Below are 20,379 nucleotides of genomic sequence, written 5' to 3'. Positions count from 1 at the left end.
TTATATTCCAACTTACTTGCAATATTGATGTCTAGAAGAAGACATATATGGTAATATGGAAAAAATATATCACTGTGGAGAGTATACTTTTTAGAATTACTTTTCACATTTTAACAAACACTGCAAGTCAACTGTTGCTGTCAAACTGACTTTTTTAAAGAAGAGTTTACTACTCTTGTATGGCAAGGACATACATTTAGAATATATTTCTGCTCTGAAAATTGTTGTGTAAATGCTTTCCTAGAACTCCATTTGTATGTCTGACTCTACAGCTAGTCCACTTACTAAATTTATAATTGTAAAAGTATGTTGTTATCTATTCCTGTAAAATTAATTTTCTTTAAAGTCAAAATTTGTGGGTTTTTCTCTCCTAGTTTATTTTCTGTTATGAATTGTGTGTCTTTTGTCACACAGAACAACTAGCTATTCATATCAGTGGAGTTTTAAATGCAATCAGTATTTGACTGTGTGATAGGCCAAATAGTTATGGTGATGCTTGTGAAGGTGAGAAACCAGACTGACTTTTGGAAAGAAGTTTAAAGTCTCTGTAAGGAATTAATGAGGTTCCACAGTTGTGGCTCTCAGCTCCCTGTGCCCCACACTCTCCTCTTTACCCCCCCAACCTGTTCTTCAGTTGTTGAATTACCCTTTCAAGGTGTATTCATGGGTGCCAAACTGTTCTACAAAAACATTGTTTGCAGAAGGCATTCATCTGGTAATTTATGATTTAGATCTATTGAGTTTGGAGTTTCTTCTCATTTGAGATGCATCTACAGTTATTATACAGTTCTGAGTGTATAATGCTGGAAGGAATGTGAAGGGATAAAGACAAGCAATAAAAAGCTACTAATGAAATCTCAGACTTTTGTTGCCTTTAGTTCTGATTAAAATTGTGCGTGACAGTTACAGTAGGATAGGTAAGATCCATATAATTTTTTGTAAGACTTATGTGATTACTAATTTCAGATTATTTGAGATAAAGGCTTTGAAATGTTAGATGTACATTAATCAGTGTCAACAGCAATTAAAAATGTATTAAATTCTGTTAAGGAGTGCCATTTCAATTGAACAGTTGCATGGAATCTAATAAATGTTGTGTTTTTAGCAGTCTGGTTGCTAAATTTAGTTTTGTCAAAAGGATTTTTTTCCTTTCAGAAATAAACCAAAATATATAAGAGATTTTTAATATTGGAAGTGTATACTAACATGTTTTGCACTTTTTGAAACAGATCCACTAACTTCACCAAATTCATCCTTGTTTAATGACTTTGCTGCCCTCAGCCTGTCTCAAAGGAGGAAGGTATGCAACAACTGAATCTTAAGCATATCTGTATATGAGTTGACAAAGAGGAAGACCTGGAATAACTTGAAATGCCAGTAACATTAGAATAATCATCCTTATTTCATCTAAGTTTATTTTAATATTTCACTGCCAATTATAAGTAACACTTAAAAAAAAAAAAAAAAAAAAAAAAATCTGCTACACCAGATCAGCCTGCTGTTGCTAGTAGGAAATAGTCCAAGTACTTATAAAATGAATTTTGTAAGAATGCTTTGAATATGAACATTAGGACACGGTACATTGAATTTGAAAATATTTTTTTTGTTATACTAAGGCTTGTAGGTGGTTTGTCTTGTGCCTTCATGGTAAAAAGATTTTAAAAGCAGTAAGAACTATTCTCCCCACTTGTACATGATGCAGAATAAACTAAAGGAATTTCACTCAGTAAGAATTAACAAAAATGTATAAAATTATTAGAAAATTGGGCTTTTTCTTCCTATTCTGATTTGTGTTGCGAAATCTTTCTTTTGCTGAGGGCTAAATAGCAACTTCAAACACTTTTGGCTGGCCTGTGCCAACACAAGTCATGGTTTTTACAGATGCATGGGCATGTGCTGGATACAAATGTCTGATATAATCAGAGTTCCTTCTCATTTTTGTGAACTGTGGCTTATCTTGAAAGGCATTAATCTTGTCCCAAACAGTTAACAGATTTTACTTTCACTGATGAATTTTGTCTTATTCCTTCATTAGCCACATGATCCTAAACTTCTCTGCGCTCAATAATGCGTTTTCTTGCAAGCATGTTACGTCAGCATGCATGTGACTTTTCATAGAGCTTTATTTGTGTGTTGGCAATTGTGAGCTTTGTTTATCATTCCTGCAGGTAAAGATTGAGCTTAAAGATAATTACCATAGTTGGCCCATCAGACTAATGATCCTTGAAATAAAATGCTGTTGTAGAATGTTAACTTCCCAATTTTGTTATTTACCCAAATTGTATTGAATCTCTGAATTGCCCTTTTCCTTAATGCCAGCTATAATGTTCTGAAAGTTTGATGTAAATAACTATGTGTTGTTTAACTGCTTACTGAAGATGATAAAAAAGAAAGTAAACATACTTTCCTCTCTAACTTGTCCCACAAATGCTAAACGTATATGCATGTATGGAAATGTTTAGGTATGTAAACATATATAACACACACATGCACAAAAGAGAATGAGCTTTCATACCAAAGTATACCAGAGTGATCACTGCCTCTGATACTAAAAATTAAATCAAAGTTAATCCCACAATACAAATAGAGGCAAATTGCAAACATTTAAGAATGTAAAGCTCAAATAAATTTCAGACTAATGTAGAATCTTTTCTCACTTGGTCCTTTTTTCCCACAAGAAAAAATCAGTGAATTAAACTGGAAAACTGATTCACTTTATTTTTTTTTAATTAATATTTCAGAGATTAAAAATTGGCATTAATTGAAAGAGGTTTCTGTTTTGCTTGGCATGTTAATAACTTAATATTCATTATGACTGCTATTTTGTAAAGTATGTTTGTGCAGAAGGTTGTTAAACAATACAGTAATGGTGAGATTTTTCGTCTAATATGACTTGAGCTGTCTAAAATGTAGACATCCAGGCTCCCTCTATAGTCGGTAGAGTGCGCTGAGCAGCTTAAAGAAGCATTCAGCTCTTAAGTATATAGGAAAAGTATATAGGAAAAAGAAGAAACCTGGCTGCTTTAAGTGGATAATACTCAAGTGTACGTGTGCATAGATAGATGGATATGAGAAATTAATTTTACCTCTGCTGTCAATTGCTGTTGATTTTGGTCACCAGACAACATTGCAAGTAGTCAAGAATGTGATTTCTTAATATTTTTAGTATTTTTGAAAATATAATATTAAAATATATTAAGTGATTTGATCAAAAACACTAAATGGTCTAGTGTAAGATATTTAAAAGCTTTAGTTTATGCAGACCTTGGGGAATGTGACTCATTTGGCCAATACTTGATATCTGCTTTGACATAGATAGGTCACCTTCTAGAAGTGTGTGTTTCTGCTCATTGACTCTAAAGGGAGCCTTGGTGACTAGCTCAAATGTAGGTGTTTGCAACATCTACTATTTGAAAAAAACGTTTCCATTTTCTTGCTAAGAGCCCAGGGCTAAGGTTTTGTTTGTTCTGAACTAGCTGGCAAAACCAGCATTTCCTTCGTTTATCACTGACTTGGAGGACAGATATAATACGGTCTTGGTAAGTGAATAAAGAGTAATCATTTTGCTTTACGAATTAGAATTGTGATGTTTTAAATATTTAGAACTGTTTTTTGTTATATGCAGTTTTCTAAAAAACTAGATGCTTGTGTGAAATAAAAGCATAGTTTCTAGAAAAGCATGTATTATGTAGCTATCTTAAGCAAGGAAGTTAAGTTTATTAAACATTGTCTCTGGTATTACTGATCATGTTATCCTGGCAGCCCTTTAACAGTGGGCAAGCCATGTGGACTTTAATATTTTATTGTTATCAAATACATAAGATAAGTCTTGATTATCATAATTCTGAATATCCTTGCTTTTTAACTAGCCAAGCAGTTTTTGAAACTGGTTTGTGTGATTGGGCTGTTTAAGTTACTAATGGATATTTTTGTGTTTGAAAACATTGGTTACACCTTGTAACATGTTCAATCAATTATACTTTTTGCTTAAAATAAAATCATAGACTTTTAATTTATATAACATTCTAGAGGTTATTTTTTTCTGTCTAGAAATTATTAAACACTGCATTTCAATTTTAGATTTCAGGAAAGCTAAGATTACTATTTAAAGACATTTTATAGGATACTTAAGTGAAATCAAAGGAGCTAAGTATTTCTGTAGATGGAGCCTTGATGGAGGTTCTGTCAACTGTAAACCTGTCTGGATATACTGTCCTGTTGTTGTAACTCCACATGCAGTAAGACAAGCAACCTTAAAGTGAATTTCCTATAAGAGATTTTCAGGTAAGTATTAACCTACAATGCACAATTAGGATTTGTGAAGCATGGAACAAAAGCTAGAGTTAGTAGTAGACTAACCCTCTTTCCTGAGAATATGTCACACTTTTTTTTTTTTTTTTTTTTTTTTTTTTTTTTTTTTTTTTTTTCCTTCAAATACATATTATGTGTTTTTAAAAAAGGATGGCATTCTGAATTTGGATTTCTTTTTTTTTTTTCTTTTTTTCCCCCTCCCTAAATTGACTTTAGCCATTATCTAGAAGAATGTTCCTTTATAAACCCTGAGATAATCTGGATGGAAAACTCCTTGGATTCTTTTTAGTGCTTCTGATAAACAGGTCATAAAAATATGTGCAATGTAACTGATGAGCGCCCACTGCCAAAGGGATGACAGCTTATTGCAGTTTATATTCCTAAAAAAACAAAACGAATCTATAAAACTGTAGTTTAAATTTGTTCTGAGACTGTTGCCACCAATCCAGACTAAAGAGCACCACTGCTTTTCACTAGTCAGCCTTATAGGACAGCTGAAAGCGTTGCCCTTTTTTAGTTTTGTTCTGATTGTTCGTACCTTCAAGCCTCATTGAAATCGAACTCTTCTGAAAAGTTCCTGACATGGGTTTATTTCTGTTTTTCAATTGTTTAGTTAAAGCTAGAGGAAGACTACTATTAATCCACAGGTTGTAAGGAGTGAACCACTTAGCTGTAGCATGCAGAATTTCTAGTACAATTTTAATGCTGTTTGTGAAGTTTTCTTGAGATATATTTCAAAGAATGATTTATTTTGTTTTGAAACTCCTTCCATTGGTTTTAGGGGCTAGAAAGATTCTGAACTTCATTAGAATGGAAGATATAGGAGACATTATTTGAAGTGATGTTCACTCAGAAGGTGTTGCTGCAAGTCTCCAGAGAGCACCAAGTAGCGAATTAAACTGGACAGCAGACCTCTTTAATCTAGATACTTTAATCGACAGTAATAAATGTGTGAAGAAAATAATTTTGAAACAAAAGATTGCCTGTAAGCCCAGTCAGTATAAATGTAAGCTTTTCTAATGATGACAAGGAGGTTTCCCTGTAGAGTTGCAAGAAGACAATAATGCTTCAGTTCCTCTAGAAACCACGTTCTTAAGACCTACTCCTAGGTTAAGTGTCCTGTGCTTCATTTAATTTTCTTACTGTTGGGAAGCTACATCTTTCTCAAACTTCCCATCTCCATTTCTGTCTTGTCACCTCTAATACCTGATCTTTATATTGTTCAGTGGTGTTCCTTGAAGATCAAAGTGTTTGGCCTTGCTGTATTTACCTTTGGAATGTGTGCTGAGACAGTCATCTCATATTTAATAATCTCCAGAGTTCAACCCTCTCAGAAATATAAAGCATGTTCTGAGTAGTTGGTGGGTTGCTACCAAGCCCTGCTTTGTGTCACTGTGTTGTAAATTGTGGCTGCACAGACTTTGTAATATATCTGGACTAAACCCATTTTAAAAACATGCAACTTTCCTCCTGAGATTATACAACTCTACCACAATAATAAAACATTGCATTTTACAAGTGATGCAAAAGAGTTGTTGCAGGAATATAGAAAAAGAGATTACTGTTGTAGAGAAAGTTGATAATGTTCACATGCAATATGAAGTTTGCCTCTCAGTGTAGAATGCAATACTATCTGATCTGTTTTACAATTTTCTCTGGAACTGTTATTTAGTGAAATTGTTCATAAATAGTGTTTTGTTGCTGTCTTAGTAATTAGTACATTTCTTTTTTCCATTTTTGGGTACAGCGTGAGGGTGAATATTGTATTCACACTGAGTTTTGTGTATGGATTAGTGAGCCAAATTATTAGAGCATGTCCTTTTTCCTTCCAGAAATACGTACTGTTTTTGTGTTAGTGAGGAGTCATATTTTTGTTACTTACCTGAAGTAAGAGTCAAATAGTATAATTGCACAGTGCAGCACTTGTCTTAGAATTATAATTAAAAAAAACCCTTTGGTTATTTGCTTTTTACCTAAGCAGGTCAGACATATTTTATGATCTATGAACACTTTAAAATTTTTAAGCATAATTTTTCAGTTAGCACTTGGTCTATCCTGGGTGTGACTCACAAGCTGAAGCGGTTAACTACAAATGTAACTTTAATGTTCAAGATGTCTTTGCCTATATTTGGAGGCTTTATTTGGTTCTTTGTATGGCAAGGTATATGTAATCTGTAAGTAAAACTAACTTTCAATTATTTAATTGGAAGATATTTCTTGAACTTGTATAAACAGTTGTTCAAGATTCTACCTAAATATTTAAATATTCCAATCAAAAAAATTACTTCTAACCTTTAGAAGTTTAGATAAAGTAAATTAGTCTTGTCAGCCTCTCTACCAATGAGAGGTCGTAATGAAATGGGAAGTGGAGAGAGGTTTAGGTTTTTAATAACAAAAATATACTCAAGGGGTCTGTAGCTCTATATTAGCCAAAAGGTTTGGAGGAAGGAAAAAAAAATCTCTTTTTATATGATCAATTTGTAGAACTGTTAGGATGCTTCTAGCAACTATAACTAGGGTTTGGGTTTAATATTTTCTGGAATTGATTACTAAATCCAGTTGTGCGCTTACATTTACAACTAAGAGTACTTCTTAAGTAATTGTGCCTATCAGTAGTTGCTGCCCTAACTATTCTTTTCCTTTATGAACATACTGACGTTCATACTGACTGCTGCTTCCTTCAAATGCTGTCTTATTCCGGCTAATCTGTTATGGGTATTGGATGAAGATAACTGATAGTAGTTGTCCTAATGATGGGGGGAATGTTCTGACTTGACAGAGCGGCCAACTTTTCACAGCTCCTTTGTGAGCCCTAGCAAGTGAGCTCTTGATAGAGCTCGATAGTTAGCTTTTAGCTCTCAAGAGATAATACACCGAATATTTAACCTCTTTTTCTTTGCTGCTAATTTTTATTCAAAAACAGAAGTCTTGTAAGTAAAAAATGTAACCTGAAAGCACATACAGTGATTAATTTTGTTCTAAGTAGTGCAAGGAAACTAAGATATTGTATGCTCAGTCTCTTCTGTCTGCTATATTTTTTTTTATCTGTTTATATACACAGATACAGTCAACATAACCAACAGTACAGTAGATGAGCCCTATTAATACTACTGTGCTGGCTTTTAGCTATGGCAGTTTAAGGTAATGCCAGTTAATTTAGCTTATACTGGAGAAGGCTGAAGATGACTTGGCATTTGCTTTGGTCCAAAAGCACTTAGCCAGCTTTACTGTAGCTCAGATTATGCACAGTAGTTTAAGCCATAATAATAAGCTCCAGTGTTTGAATGCTAAACTTAGCCCCTAAACTGGAAAGTGTGGCATTGCCCAGCATATGTTAATTGCATTAGTTCTGTCCATGGAACAGCAGGAACTAGAGGCAGTAGCAGTACTACTGCGAATAGTAGGAAGAAAATAGACAAGTTGCTAAGCATCTGCTCAAAGATCTTGTTGAGTGAATGGGAAGCAAGTTATTAAGAAGCCAAATTGAGGAATAGTTGATAGCATGGGCTAATTAAGTTACTCATCTGTAATAGTATTCTGATGTGATGATACTACTCTCTTAGGTCCCTGTTGTTTTTACAGTAGATTTCTTTTGTCTCGAGTGTAATGTTTCTTAAACTTTAAAGATTTATCTTTGAATTCAATACCTTGCCTGTAATCTTGCCAACCAATAGCTTTGTACCATCAGTTGCTGGCAGCAGCCTGGTTCAGGAGGGCAGTGGATGTAATTATTAACAATGGTTAAAAATGCTTACTCTTCTCACCCTGGGGAGCCAAACTGTTGCTAGCAATTAAAGGTAGTTAGCTTTTCCCTGCCTCATGTAAACATTTGCAGCTAGTAGTTACTACTGCTTCTCACTTCTCTGCCCTGGAGGAAGTAAACTCTTCCAGTAGGGCTTTGGAGTTATTCAATTTGGTTGTTTTTAGTTTTCTTTTCTTTTTCCTTTTTTTTTTTTTTTTTTTTTTTGTATTTCATTTTAATAATTGATTGTAGTTTAACTTGATTTTTCATTCAAAATTACTGGATTTTTTCTTTTTCTTTCTTTCTTTCTTTTTTTTTTTTTTTTTTCTGACGTTCGTGGCAGTTGGCAGTTATAACCATCTTGGTAGTTGCAACCCAGTTAAAGAAATGCTTAGGGCTTATGAAGTATTTAAATTTTTTAGTCACCTTCCTTAAAAGTGCAGTGAGTTGAACTGTCCTTTCATCTGTATGGCTGAAGAAGAGTTTTTATCTCATAAAAAGACTTCAGGGAAGACAAACACAATCATTTTTATAATCTTACAAGACTCTTGTCAGTGTACCAAGAAATTGATTTTATTCATCCAGATTAAGTCATACTTGTGTAGTATTCCTTAGGTAGACATGCTCAGTCATAAAATCATCAATGAATGTTAACTTACTGCTTTTGTTTCAAGATGTGCTATTCTGTCCCTGACACATTTGCTGTTCTGTGTAGAGGACAGATGTAGCAATCTTGATGTTCTTAATCAAACAGCTCAGTTTATTTGACAGTTATGGATGTCTCCTTTGACAGAAATCCTTTCTGTGTCTTTCAATCTGCTTAAACTTTGGCTATCTGAGTCAGATGCCTTTTTGCTCATAGAATATATAGAGTGTAATTAAGAATGGTTTCAGTGCAATTTAATTGATATTTATTTCCAACTGCTAATGTGTATTGCCCATTTCTTAATGTCTCTTTTAACAGTGAAACCTTGAACTTATAATCATTATTTATCATCACTCAAAAGAAAAAAAATAATTTAAGCTCCCCCACTCAAGCTTTGGCATTTTAATTTGAAGGTTGTTTTCAGGAAGGCCATGAACTACAGGTATATGAGTTCAAGTTGGCTCTATGTTGCTTTATGGGATAGAATTGGCTATTGTTTCTCTCCCCTTCCTCCCTGATCCCCATGCTGTAGTATCTCGGTAAAGCCTAAAATACACTTTCGTTCTGCTGCTGGAATCTGAATCTCAATTTAAGGGAAATAGCCTCCCTCTCCATTGGCTTGGTTCCTCTTTTGTTTTAATTTTCCTTTTCAAAATATTTATAGATCATCTTTTCTTATGAAAGATCCAAAAAACCTTTTATGAATAGAAGTGTGACTTAACATTGAACTGTAGTCCAGTAATCTGAGGCAGACTGTGCCTATGCACCTGATGGGACATTGAAGGAGATGGAGAAGCTGCCAAGGAAATGGTGGTAGATCTCTTCATTAGCAATTCAGGCTAGGGAGATCACATACTGCATTCAGGCTTTACCATAATGTCCAACTAGTATTATTTGTGTATGAAAGGTATCTCAGACGTTATAGCTCTATAGTTTGGAGCTTTATAGTGAAATTAGAGCCCTTTTGAATTAGTAAGGTGGTAGGTCATCTAGTGACTCTCCATACCAATTGGTTGACCCTCAACCAATATTTAGCTCTACTGTGATCAGTTTGCACTTGAATTATAGGAGAACCAATCACACAATTAGGACACAATTGGTCCTGCAAAATCTGTTCTTGTTCAGTGTATTGCAAACTGTTTAAATTGAACTTTAGGCATTTTATTGCCTTTGTAATTCATAGTCAGGGTTGGGATCTTTTTGTTTTTTGTTGTTTGTTTGTTTCTGTTTTAGGCAAATGAGCTACTAATAATTCATATCAATTTAAATTCTTCCCAAAATCTTCAGTCTACAGGATACCAGGGAAATAGATCAGAGAATCTGTTTTGCTTTGGTTTTGCAACCATTTCATGGTAGTCTAGTTGTTTCTTATGTTTTGTGTTTGTGTGTGAATGGAGAATCATCTCTAATTAGATTTTTACCTTATTTCATGAGGACAATCTTTAAAATGCATATTAAGGTGCATATGTTATTCAGATTTCTGAAGTGCCAAAGAAGTAAGTATCTGAATAAAGGTAAGTTAAGTTTTAATTAATGAAAAAGTGGTCTAAAGCCAGATGATGATGCATTTTTCACATCAAAAACCTAGTACAAGGAAAAACAAACCAATCCCTGCAATTTGGTCCAATTTTTCCCATATTCAGCATAAAAAGTACTGATCTAAATAAGGATACATGTGGTAATGCCTTAGTGGTATTTACTATCTGGGAAGGTACAGACTGGTTTCAAAGCATGGAGAAGTTCGGAGAACGTTTGTACTTTACCTGTTTGAAAGTCTTTAATATTTTTCTCATGTGTTTTTTACTTTAACATTCATATCATACTTTTTAAATAGTTTCTTTTGTAGCGTTCATTACTAGTTTAATAGGAATGTTGCTTCTTCTGAAGTTCAGTGTCTCTTGCATGGTCTCTTCTTAAAGCATATTTTATCTTCTCAAGTTTGAGTCAGGTTCTTATACATTTATTATGGTAAATCTTGTTTTTCTTCGCTTAAAACACCAGCTGACTGTTTTAATATGAACTTGGAACAAAAAATAATTTGATGTTTAAAATTTTCATTATTGAATTCACCAAAGTCTTAAAGAAGATGAGTCTGGGCAAATTTTAACTTTAAAAGAAAAATAAAAAAGCCAGTGTTAATTCCCTGTTTGGAAATAAAGAAAAGTGTTAGAGTTCAGTATTATGATGTGGTTGAAGGTATCTGTTAGCAAGAAATCTGGACAGAATTTTTTGAAGCAATTTCTCATTTTCACAAGATTCAGGGGAAAAAAAAAGTAAGCACTATTTTGATGGCTGACTTGTGTTACAAAGTTTTGTTTACAATTAAGTAGTGGTTCCTGAAGTTTATTTTTCTTTCTTTCTTTTTTCTTTTTTTTCCTTCCTTTTTTTTTAAAAAAAAAAAAAAAAAAAGTATTGTTAATTATAATCAAATAGTCAGGATTGAAAGGAAACAGTCTCAGATAAATTTACTTGCAAATCGTTTCCTACTCCACCAATCCAGAAATCGTATCACAGTATAATACCTGATCTAGTATAATTTTAGATGAGGGTTGTTAGGAGTGGCCTGGTTTCTCTCCTTCTTTTTCATAGCCCAGGAAGTATCGACTGGGAATGCTGGATGAGAGAATAGTTCCAGTGGGATCAAAAGCAAGAAAATCAAAGAACCCTATCGGCTCTCTGGCTGACAGGTGTAAAACAGGAGTACCCATCAATATGGTTTGGTGGAACAGAGCCACAGAAAACAATTTACAGGTAAAACTGTTTTTTACTAGTCACTTTTCCAGTATTTTGGATGCTTTATTTAAAACTTTGGAAAATGTTAGAAGTAGTTATTACAAATATGGGTTGGGATTGGATCAAATATTTATTCTACAAAGTAGGCGTAGTGGCCCTCAACAAGAGTGACACTACGGAATGTTTTATTCTCTTTACCCACCACCGTGCCACGTACTCTACTTATTATGTCGTATCCTGTGGAGGAGGAGCAACAATAATTACTAACCATGTTTTAAAAGCAAAGAAACACAACATCTTTATGTTAATTTTCATGTAAGGAAGATTTCTATTTGCAAAGCTAATGATCTTTGACATGATTGACATTCAATGCAAAAAGTTCCCCTGAACAGGGAATTTGAAAATGTAACTGTCACAATCAAAGTGTAATTTCTTCATCTTTATGTTGGAACAGTTTACATTTCTCAACTTGAACTTTGGAAACTTGTGCCTATGTTTTCTGTCTTGTTTCTGAATTTACTTTGACTCCTTAGGAGATGAGATGCAGCTGGATTTGAGCAAAACTCATACCAAAGTAGCAGATTATCCTTGGGATGTTAATGAAGGATAATTCTTGCCTGGAATTCAGTCAATGAGAATTCAAACTAAATGTTCCTCAAGATAGGATTTGGATGGAAATTATTATAGTAGTTGTAACTAGAACACTGCTATTATTATTATTTTGCACTTATGTGGTGCTTTTGCCTTTTCAGAGACTTTAGTCTTTATGTGAGGGTTATGTACTTTTTGACATTTTAAAAGTGATTGACATGGGTAAATCAATGATAGCCTTACAACTAAAGTTGTGTCACCTTAACATTTTCTTTCAGTTCACTTAATTTCTACTGTATAAGGGACAGTGTGAAGTTCATACCAGAGTTTTCTCATAGCTGTGCTATTTTTGCATTACTGAATGTCTGGACATCTTTGAAATTGGGAATCTTTGAAATTGACAGTGTGATGCAGGCAAAATGATGTTATGTTGCGTAGCATCACTAAGGCTTAAGTTTATTTCAACCTGTGTGCTGCTGAGATAGCAGCAAAACCACTGCTAGGAGCGAGATGAAGGAAAACATAAAGGAAACACTGGTGGACCGTAAGGTTGCAGAGGAGTAGCTGGAGTTAGTAAAGTACCCTTCTCTCAAGTAAGAAAGGACTCAAGGCTTGAAGATTTACTGCATTGTACCTTATAGGAGTACAAAACTTAACTAGTAGACAGTTGCTTTGAGAAGAGAGAATATAGAGACTCAGTCTTCAAGTTTTAAGTGGATACTGAAGGGCAAGAAAAACTCTGTTCTCATATTCTTCACTGTCTCTTCTCTTTTGCATAAAGATTTGTCTTTTTATCTATTGCGCTTAATAGTAAAGCAGAAAAATTCAGTCTTTCTAGAAACTGGAGAGCCTTTAGCCTGAAACTTAGAGCTTCTGAACAGGAGCAATTATCTTGTCTGTACCTGTGCCTCCCCCCAAATTTGTATTAAAATTGGGGCAAAGGAAAGCTTTGAAGTCTCCTAGTTTCCTGAAGCAGAAGTGGCCATGGCTTTGGGTTCTGCTGCAGAAAGTGTGGCCTTTAAAGAGCGAAGGAACGTTTTTGCACAATTGCAAGTTCTTTTATTGCACCAGAATTTCAACTACATAATTGAGTTACAAAATCTTATGTTGTACATAGTTTGTTATACAATATAATCATGTAGTTTCCCAGGAAGACATGGGTTTTTAAAAAAGTGTATGAGTGCATATCTAGTGGGGAAGAAAGAACAGAAAGCTGTTCCAGCCGTAGGAAGTACAACTGAAGACAAGGTGAAGGGATTGCAGAGAAAGTGGAGTTGGGGAAGAATGAACAAAGAAAGGCATAGAAACAGGCTGTGGGTCAGATCGTGAGGGCATATGAAGTTCTGTGTAGATGAGAGGCTGAATTTTAGCGTGACAGCTTCATTCTAATAACTGTAAATCTTTGCACGCTAGTGTAAATATCAAAGTTACTGTTAAAACGAAGGTTAAAAACTGTTAGAAATGTTAATTGTAAAAACCTAAAAAACAGCTAGAGATACTGGGGATGTTTGGCACATGAAACTATTTAAAACCTGTAGTTCGAAACTGAGATTTCAGATTGACTTTGTTTTTCTACTTCAGGCATGTAATCCACAGATAAACTTGACTTTTTTATTTTTATTTTTTTTAAGATAGACAGTTCAGAGATGTTTTGCAGGTGTAGAGGTGTAGATATAGACTTTGCTGACTAAATTTAGGCTGATGGTGAGTGCTTAGCAATAAGTAGAAAGTTGCATTTTGATAGAAGCACATCTGCTGAGGGCATTTTTTTTCCGCTTTGAAGATGAGAAAACAGTATTACATCTCAAAATTGCTGAAGGCTTGCAATGTTGTCTTTAAGTCTTAGTGTAGGTGTTCAAGTTCATGTGTTTATCTGAATGCCCTTCCAAATACATGTGTTAGAACGTGGGAAGACACTATTTTATGCTGCAGTGTTAAGCGCTGTCTTTAAAGGTTTAGAAATTTTTGTAGAAAAGTGGCTTTTTTATGAAACAAGATAATTCATGAAGTATCTTATAAATTCATAACCACGCATGAGAAATGGTTGTGTTGTTTTATAAACAGATCTGTTTACTTTAAATACTTTGTCAAGCTTACATGATAACGATAGAGCTGTGTTAACTGAATTCTATTGTGTTGCATGTTTAAAAAAAAACAACAAAAAAAATTATTTTTTTTCTTCAATTGTATGTCCTGCTCTATATTAGGAAACATCCTGGGCTACTACAGCACCATACAATACACATTTTAATATCAAATGCTGATTCTGTTTAAAATATTAAGAATAGATACCATTTTAATTTTACAGATCAACTCTTGAGCACCATGAATAATTGAATTTTTTGTTTTTACTTGACTAAAAAGTTCTTAGTGAATTTTTCTCAAGTATTTTGGATGAAAAAGATGGATTTTTTTAAACTATTCAGTTTGTGTAATACTTCAAACTATTTTGCTGAAGAAATGTAGAAATATGCTGAATCTTTATAAGTTTAGTTTTTAGTGAGATCTACCTGCCAAATCTACCAAATTTTGCTAATAGATTTGCCTGAGCCTTTGTCCTGATGCTGAAAATTTTCAGCCAGGTTCTACCCACTTCTAATGAATTTGCCTATAACTCTTCCAAAAGAGCACTAGAGTAGTTCAGTTAATAAAGCTGATCTTCAAAGGAAATTTATAGAGGTTATGATGGTATGCGTAGTGTGGTGACTCGTCACAGTAATTGAGGTAAGGAAGCATTTTGAACAAATTCAGTAGTGGAAGGGGAAGAGATTTGTTGTGAAACGCTTAGCAACCTCCAGCAGTCTGATGGGCTGCTCTGACATCCCAGAATGTATCCTTCTCTGATGTCATGGTTATCAAGGAATCCAACTGAAACTGAGAGATAGCTCTTGCTGTTTGCATAATGTGAACTTCGTTATATGGCGTATCTGACTATTAAATTCAATTCTTGCATGTTTTTGGATGAATAAGAGACATTCTGAAAACTATGCCGAATAATTAAAGTAGACTGTCAGAGAACTGCCCTTCTATAGCTTGGGTATAGTTTAGTGGTGGCTTTCTGTGACCATTACAGGATTATGCAATTCGGGATGTCAGAACAGATCAACATGAATTTGGAGGTGAAGGAGAACATAAAAAGAGGACAAAAAGGCTTGTTTCCAGTTTTTAGCATGGTAAGTACATTAGCACGTTCTTCTGAAATAAAATGAAATCTACCTTTAGGTAGCTGGCTTTGATTGGGCTTTGGTATACTGTATAACTAGAACTAATACAAATTAGGAGTGTTTTAGCCACAGAAATGGAGGCTGTGGCTTTGCCACTCCTGTGCAGTTCTGTTTGTGTGATAAAGTACTGAACTGGAAGAAAGAGAGAGAAGGCCAGTTTCTATAGTGCTGCTGGGGGCTCCCTGCATGACCTTCAAAAAGGCTGTCTAATTTTTGTGTCTCGGTTTCCCATCTGTACTATAGAATACTTCTATACTTCAAGGCATGTTGAGGATTAATTCACAAAGGTACTGGGGCATTGGGTGTTTATCATTATGGAGGGTAGAGAAAATTCTTAAGTATTGAAATTGATAGTTGATGAAACAGAAATTTTCATCTCTTTTCTGGATACAAAAATTTATTAACCTAAGCATTGCATGTTCCTCTCCAGCAATGGCCGAAGTCAGTGGAGATCTGTATTTTTTTATTCTTGATCAGTTACTTTAGGTTCTTTCTTTAACTTCACTTGCAACTTCCTTTAAGGAGTTTTCTGTTCTTTCTGTGGTACCCACAGTGTATCTGTTTATATTTTAACTTTATTCCCTTTTTTATATGTTTAAAGGCATGATAGTCACCAGACAGATAATGGTGAAATTGAGCTATTTTAGTTTCCCTCTCTTGGACTTTTTGTGGTTTCATCTTTATCTGCATCATGTTTGAGTTTAAGTCTGAATTTAGTCTAAATTTGTGTGCATTTTATAACATACTTTGCATTTTCTTACATGCAGAAGTAATGCTGAACTTTTATTTGTGTATAGAGTTGAATGGACTGTTGGTGGGTTTGGTTCGAAAGTTTTGTTGTAAAACTGACTGAAAAGACGTTCTTGTGCCTTTAAGACAACTCAAAGCTGAGAACCTGAAAATAAAGTGATTTTTGGTGAAATTTGTTCATGGAGTCGTTCAGATTAAGAATGCATGATGCAGATATTAATTCAGCTAGTGCTTATTGGGGAGGAGGTGTGTTACCTCTCCCCCCTCCAGCACCCCAATTCAGTGTGACAATGTTTTCAGGGTATGTGAGAAGCAGAGGGATGACATTTAAAGTTGACAAGCTAAAAGGAAAGATGAATGATGGCAATTTTAACAAATGTATGTATTTGAAGTTACTTTATTTTGATGTATTTTTTAGTAAAATGTAACGTAGCTGACAAAGCTAGGTTTGTTTGTTTAATGCAGCTTGTAAAAAACATGTTAATTAAAATACTTTGAAATCATTTTGTATGCACCTCTCTAAAGATTCATAGAAATAATGAGGACATTTGCAGTTGAAACTGAAAATAAAATTTTCGTTTGTTGACTTGTGTAGATAGTAGTGATGGTAGCTGGCTTTTTGATTTTTATTTGGATTTTAAGAGCTTCATTCATTTCTTTAACATCACAGTATTACATTGTTCATTGTGTGCTTTAAGTATTTATTCTATATCCTTTCTTTTAATTTCTCAAAATGCTTTTTTTTTTTAATATTAAATCTGAATTGGTTAAATTTTAAACCTAGTCGAGTGTAAAGAAGTTACTTTACTCTGAAATGAGGAATTAATGGCCAATTACAGGAAACTTGTCTATTTTAAAAGACTTTGGAGCACAATATAGAATGAAGATGATGTTTCTTCCTAATTATATACAGATTTCAACTGATAAGATTCTACACAGAAAACTGAAAATGATACAGTACTAGAACTTAAACAGAGTTATCAGAGTGAAAGGATGATGTTCAGGATTAGAAACATCTTATTTGGAAGCACTAGCTGTTAAGAGCCTGGCTTCCTAATTTTGGCATACGTGCCTTGCACGTCTGGCAACAAAATATGAGTACAGAATATGTTGTCTGCAAAGTTTGAAGAACAATGAAAAGGCCAGCATTAAAGAATTAATATCCATTCCCCCACTTAGGTGGGAAGAGTCCACATGCTATGGATGTGTTTGGGATGTTTAATATTATTTCTATTGAAAGAAGTATATACAGAAAAATTAATATTGTGGTTCAGGTTAAAACGCTTTCGGAGATGTTCTTAAAACTGCAACTTCACATAAATGTAATACATATAATATGTTCCCTGTAGTGTAAGCTTCATATTTTCTGGCAAAATATTAGCTTTTTCTTATTGTTACTTTTTTTTTTAATGACAAATTATTGAAACTTTACTGGTTCATTTAGTTTGCTCTGGCTAGTGAGTTTGGAGCTCAGATACATTTCTGATTTTAGAAAACAGCTTGAATGTTAAGAAGAATCTTTTAAAAATTGGAACTAAAATTTAACTTTTTTTGACAAATGGGGAAGGTCTTGGGTTACAACTTCATTTGTAATGTCACAGAGAAGTTAAACAGGCTTTTATAATAGAGGGGCTAGTTATGCAAATCAAAGCTACTTACCCATAAGAAGTGCTTACATTAAAGTTGCATAGAAACAACTCACCGTCTTTTCAGTTTTGAAGGAATGAAAACTGAATTTCCTTTGGATTCATGAGCTAATTTTTTATTCATAACTCTACCGCATAACAGTAAACTGCCTTAGCGCTTTTATAGTTTGGGCTCTTTTACTTGGTTAAGTTGGAGATCTCAAGCAATTTCATTTTAAAATGATAACTGATAATAAGTAACTGTTTAGGTGTCTGAACTGGTCTATTAACATTTGCAGAATGTCTTTAAAGGTTAAAAGCAGTCCTGTTCTGTAGGTACTGGTTGAATCAGTTATTAAAAGTGTGGGTAGTGTTTAGGGAACTCACTGTTGTGCTACTCGAGGCTGAGGATATCTTGCAGAAGGTGGTCTTTCTTTACAGTTGCACGTTCCAAATTTTTTTGCCATTTCCTGCTCATCTCCTAATTGACCCATTATTTAGATATGGTAGGTCTGTGGATGTGTCATGGCTACATTTAAAGGTGGAAAACATAAATCTCATGTTGTTGTTTGAAATGTCGTGGGCTTGATAAGACTATACAGATTCTTTGTCCCTTGTTCTCCTATTTATTTTGTTTGATGATTTTCAGCAGTATCACTACTTGGGCAAATTCCAGTCAACTCTCTACCACCTCTTTCATTTTCTGCAGTTTCATCGCAGAACTGGCCAAACTGTTGCATGCCAGATTTTAGCCAAAGCATATTCTCTCTTACAAGTATTCTTGTACCTAAAGTTCAGATAGATCAAAAATGGTACCTTTTGAGTCTGAATGTGTTAATAAATAAACATTGCATTATACAGACAAAAACCAAGTTTTTATTTTGCTGTCTTAGTGTATACTTCAGCAAATTTCCCTTAACTAAATGTGTTTAAATCATTTTGATTCTTATGAAGTTTTTAACCGTTTGTGTTTTAAATCACCAGTCTGCATATTTGGTTATTACTCTTCTTTAATGTTCAGACATGCACACACAGAGTGACCAATATGACATAAACCGCCAAGTCAGTTCTAACGGCATTATTAAAGTGGAATATATAGGGTTCCATTCTTGATCTATTACAGGCTACATATTCTTACTATTTGCTTTAAACCTGAGCATCACCTTTAAGTTTGTAACTTTTAGAATCCCCTTTCCTTTCCAGTACTTTGAAGTACATTAATATTAATGATATCTGGCTGAAGTTTCCGAACAAAAATGTTAAATCCATACAGAAGAAGAGTACTTTTCAAATACTTTACTGTCTAAATTAGTGTTTTGTAATCACAATTCTTTCTAATATGAGACTAATTTAAAATATCTGATGTTACTTTATTCATATTGGTGGAAACTCTGTAATTTAACTAACAGTTGTTTTTTTTATTTTATACCTACCTAAAGCCAAAGTGAGCCAATATGGTTTGCTTTAAAAATATCAAGGATTATTTTAACAGCACTTTTTTTCCCCTATTCAAAGTTTTGTTACTAGCTTTTAATTTTACGTCTTTTGTTTAGACAGCTTTGAGAGATACTCTTGATGCAAGTTAATAAACTTAACAATGAGCACATAATAATACTCAAGCTCTTCTTTAGTGTGTTCATGTACTAATCAGCTTTATTTATTGTCTTAATTTTGTTTTTTTTCTTCCCTAATATCTCTTAAAACTTGCTGTCCATAAATCAGCTTTTTGTCCTTTGAGCTCCAATTAGGATTTTTTTTTCCTATGGAAAAGAAAAACCTTTGCACAGGTTTTAAATTCAAAATTAACTGTGATGTATTTTATATAATAGTAAATGTTTGATAGTTAACTTTGATATTTGTTTCCATGGTATCAAATTAAAACTTGTCAGTAGAGGTTCTATGTAGATGGAGTATCTCATTAAGACAGAAGCTAACCTCACAGAAAAGGAACATACAGGCCTATCTGAAATAGAGGCAGAGATGATCCTCCACTAGTAGAAATGTTTTTTGCCACTTTGAAATTGCTACTTAGTTTGAGATGACTTCTCTGAAATCACATGGTAACGGTCTGTGCAGCAGTGGAACAGCTTCGTCACTGCCAAATGTCAGTAGGTGCTTATGAGAAGCCTTTTGCGAAGTGCTCGTGTGAATTCATACCTCAGCTGTTCGTACCAAAAGCTTGCTAACACTGTATTTCAGATGTAAGCTAGAGAGAAACATTTACACGTTTGTGCAGATCAGCTTCCTGTATCTACTGTTCTTGTCAACAAGCTGTATGTGACTTAAAATGATTCCCCTAGCCCCCAGTAGGCTTGCCTGGAAAATATTTTCTACCAGATAGGTATTGTCCCTGTCTTTGTACTTAAAATAAACATTTAATTTACATTTGTTTTTAAACAGACACCAAATCCTACTGCGAGTGAGTTTATTCCTAAAGGAGGATCATCCTCCAGGCTGAGTAATGTATCCCAGTCAAACATGTCTGCCTTCTCTCAAGCCCTGTTCTCTCACCCCTCCATGGGAAGTCCTGCTACTGCTGGGCTAGCACCAGGTAAGCTGAGAATAATGTTTTGCAGTAAATTTGCTTTTCTTAATTTATAGTTATGTTAAACATAACCCTATAGAGCTAGTGATCGGGTTAATCATATATAAATTTAGACACCACCTATCTTATCTCTTAAAGAAATTCTTCAAGAATATAAAGGGCAGTAACTTGGATTTTATATTTTAACTTTTATATTTTAGTAGTATGGAAAT

General features: G+C 34.0%; 1 protein-coding gene across 6 annotated transcripts in view; it reads left to right on the top strand.

The window, feature by feature from the left end:
• The window catches only part of PAN3 (poly(A) specific ribonuclease subunit PAN3), an 81,398-nt gene that overhangs the window by 22,817 nt on the left and 38,202 nt on the right, over positions 1 to 20,379 (top strand). For 4 of the 6 annotated variants that reach the window (XM_062567177.1, XM_062567172.1, XM_062567174.1 and 1 more), the window contains 4 exons: positions 1,230 to 1,300; positions 3,477 to 3,539; positions 11,289 to 11,450; positions 20,023 to 20,173. In XM_062567177.1, the coding sequence (XP_062423161.1) occupies positions 1,230 to 1,300; positions 3,477 to 3,539; positions 11,289 to 11,450; positions 20,023 to 20,173 (447 nt within the window). Of the gene's footprint in view, positions 1 to 1,229; positions 1,301 to 3,476; positions 3,540 to 4,154; positions 4,285 to 11,288; positions 11,451 to 20,022; positions 20,174 to 20,379 lie in introns of those variants that run through there. The other 2 variants (XM_062567173.1, XM_062567176.1) reach the window with 2 other exon arrangements.

The sequence above is a fragment of the Rhea pennata genome, chromosome 1, assembly GCF_028389875.1.
Source record: "Rhea pennata isolate bPtePen1 chromosome 1, bPtePen1.pri, whole genome shotgun sequence".
NCBI classification, from domain to species: domain Eukaryota; kingdom Metazoa; phylum Chordata; class Aves; order Rheiformes; family Rheidae; genus Rhea; species Rhea pennata.
Note: the sequence above shows the minus strand (reverse complement) of the source record. Positions and strands in the feature narration are given on the sequence as shown.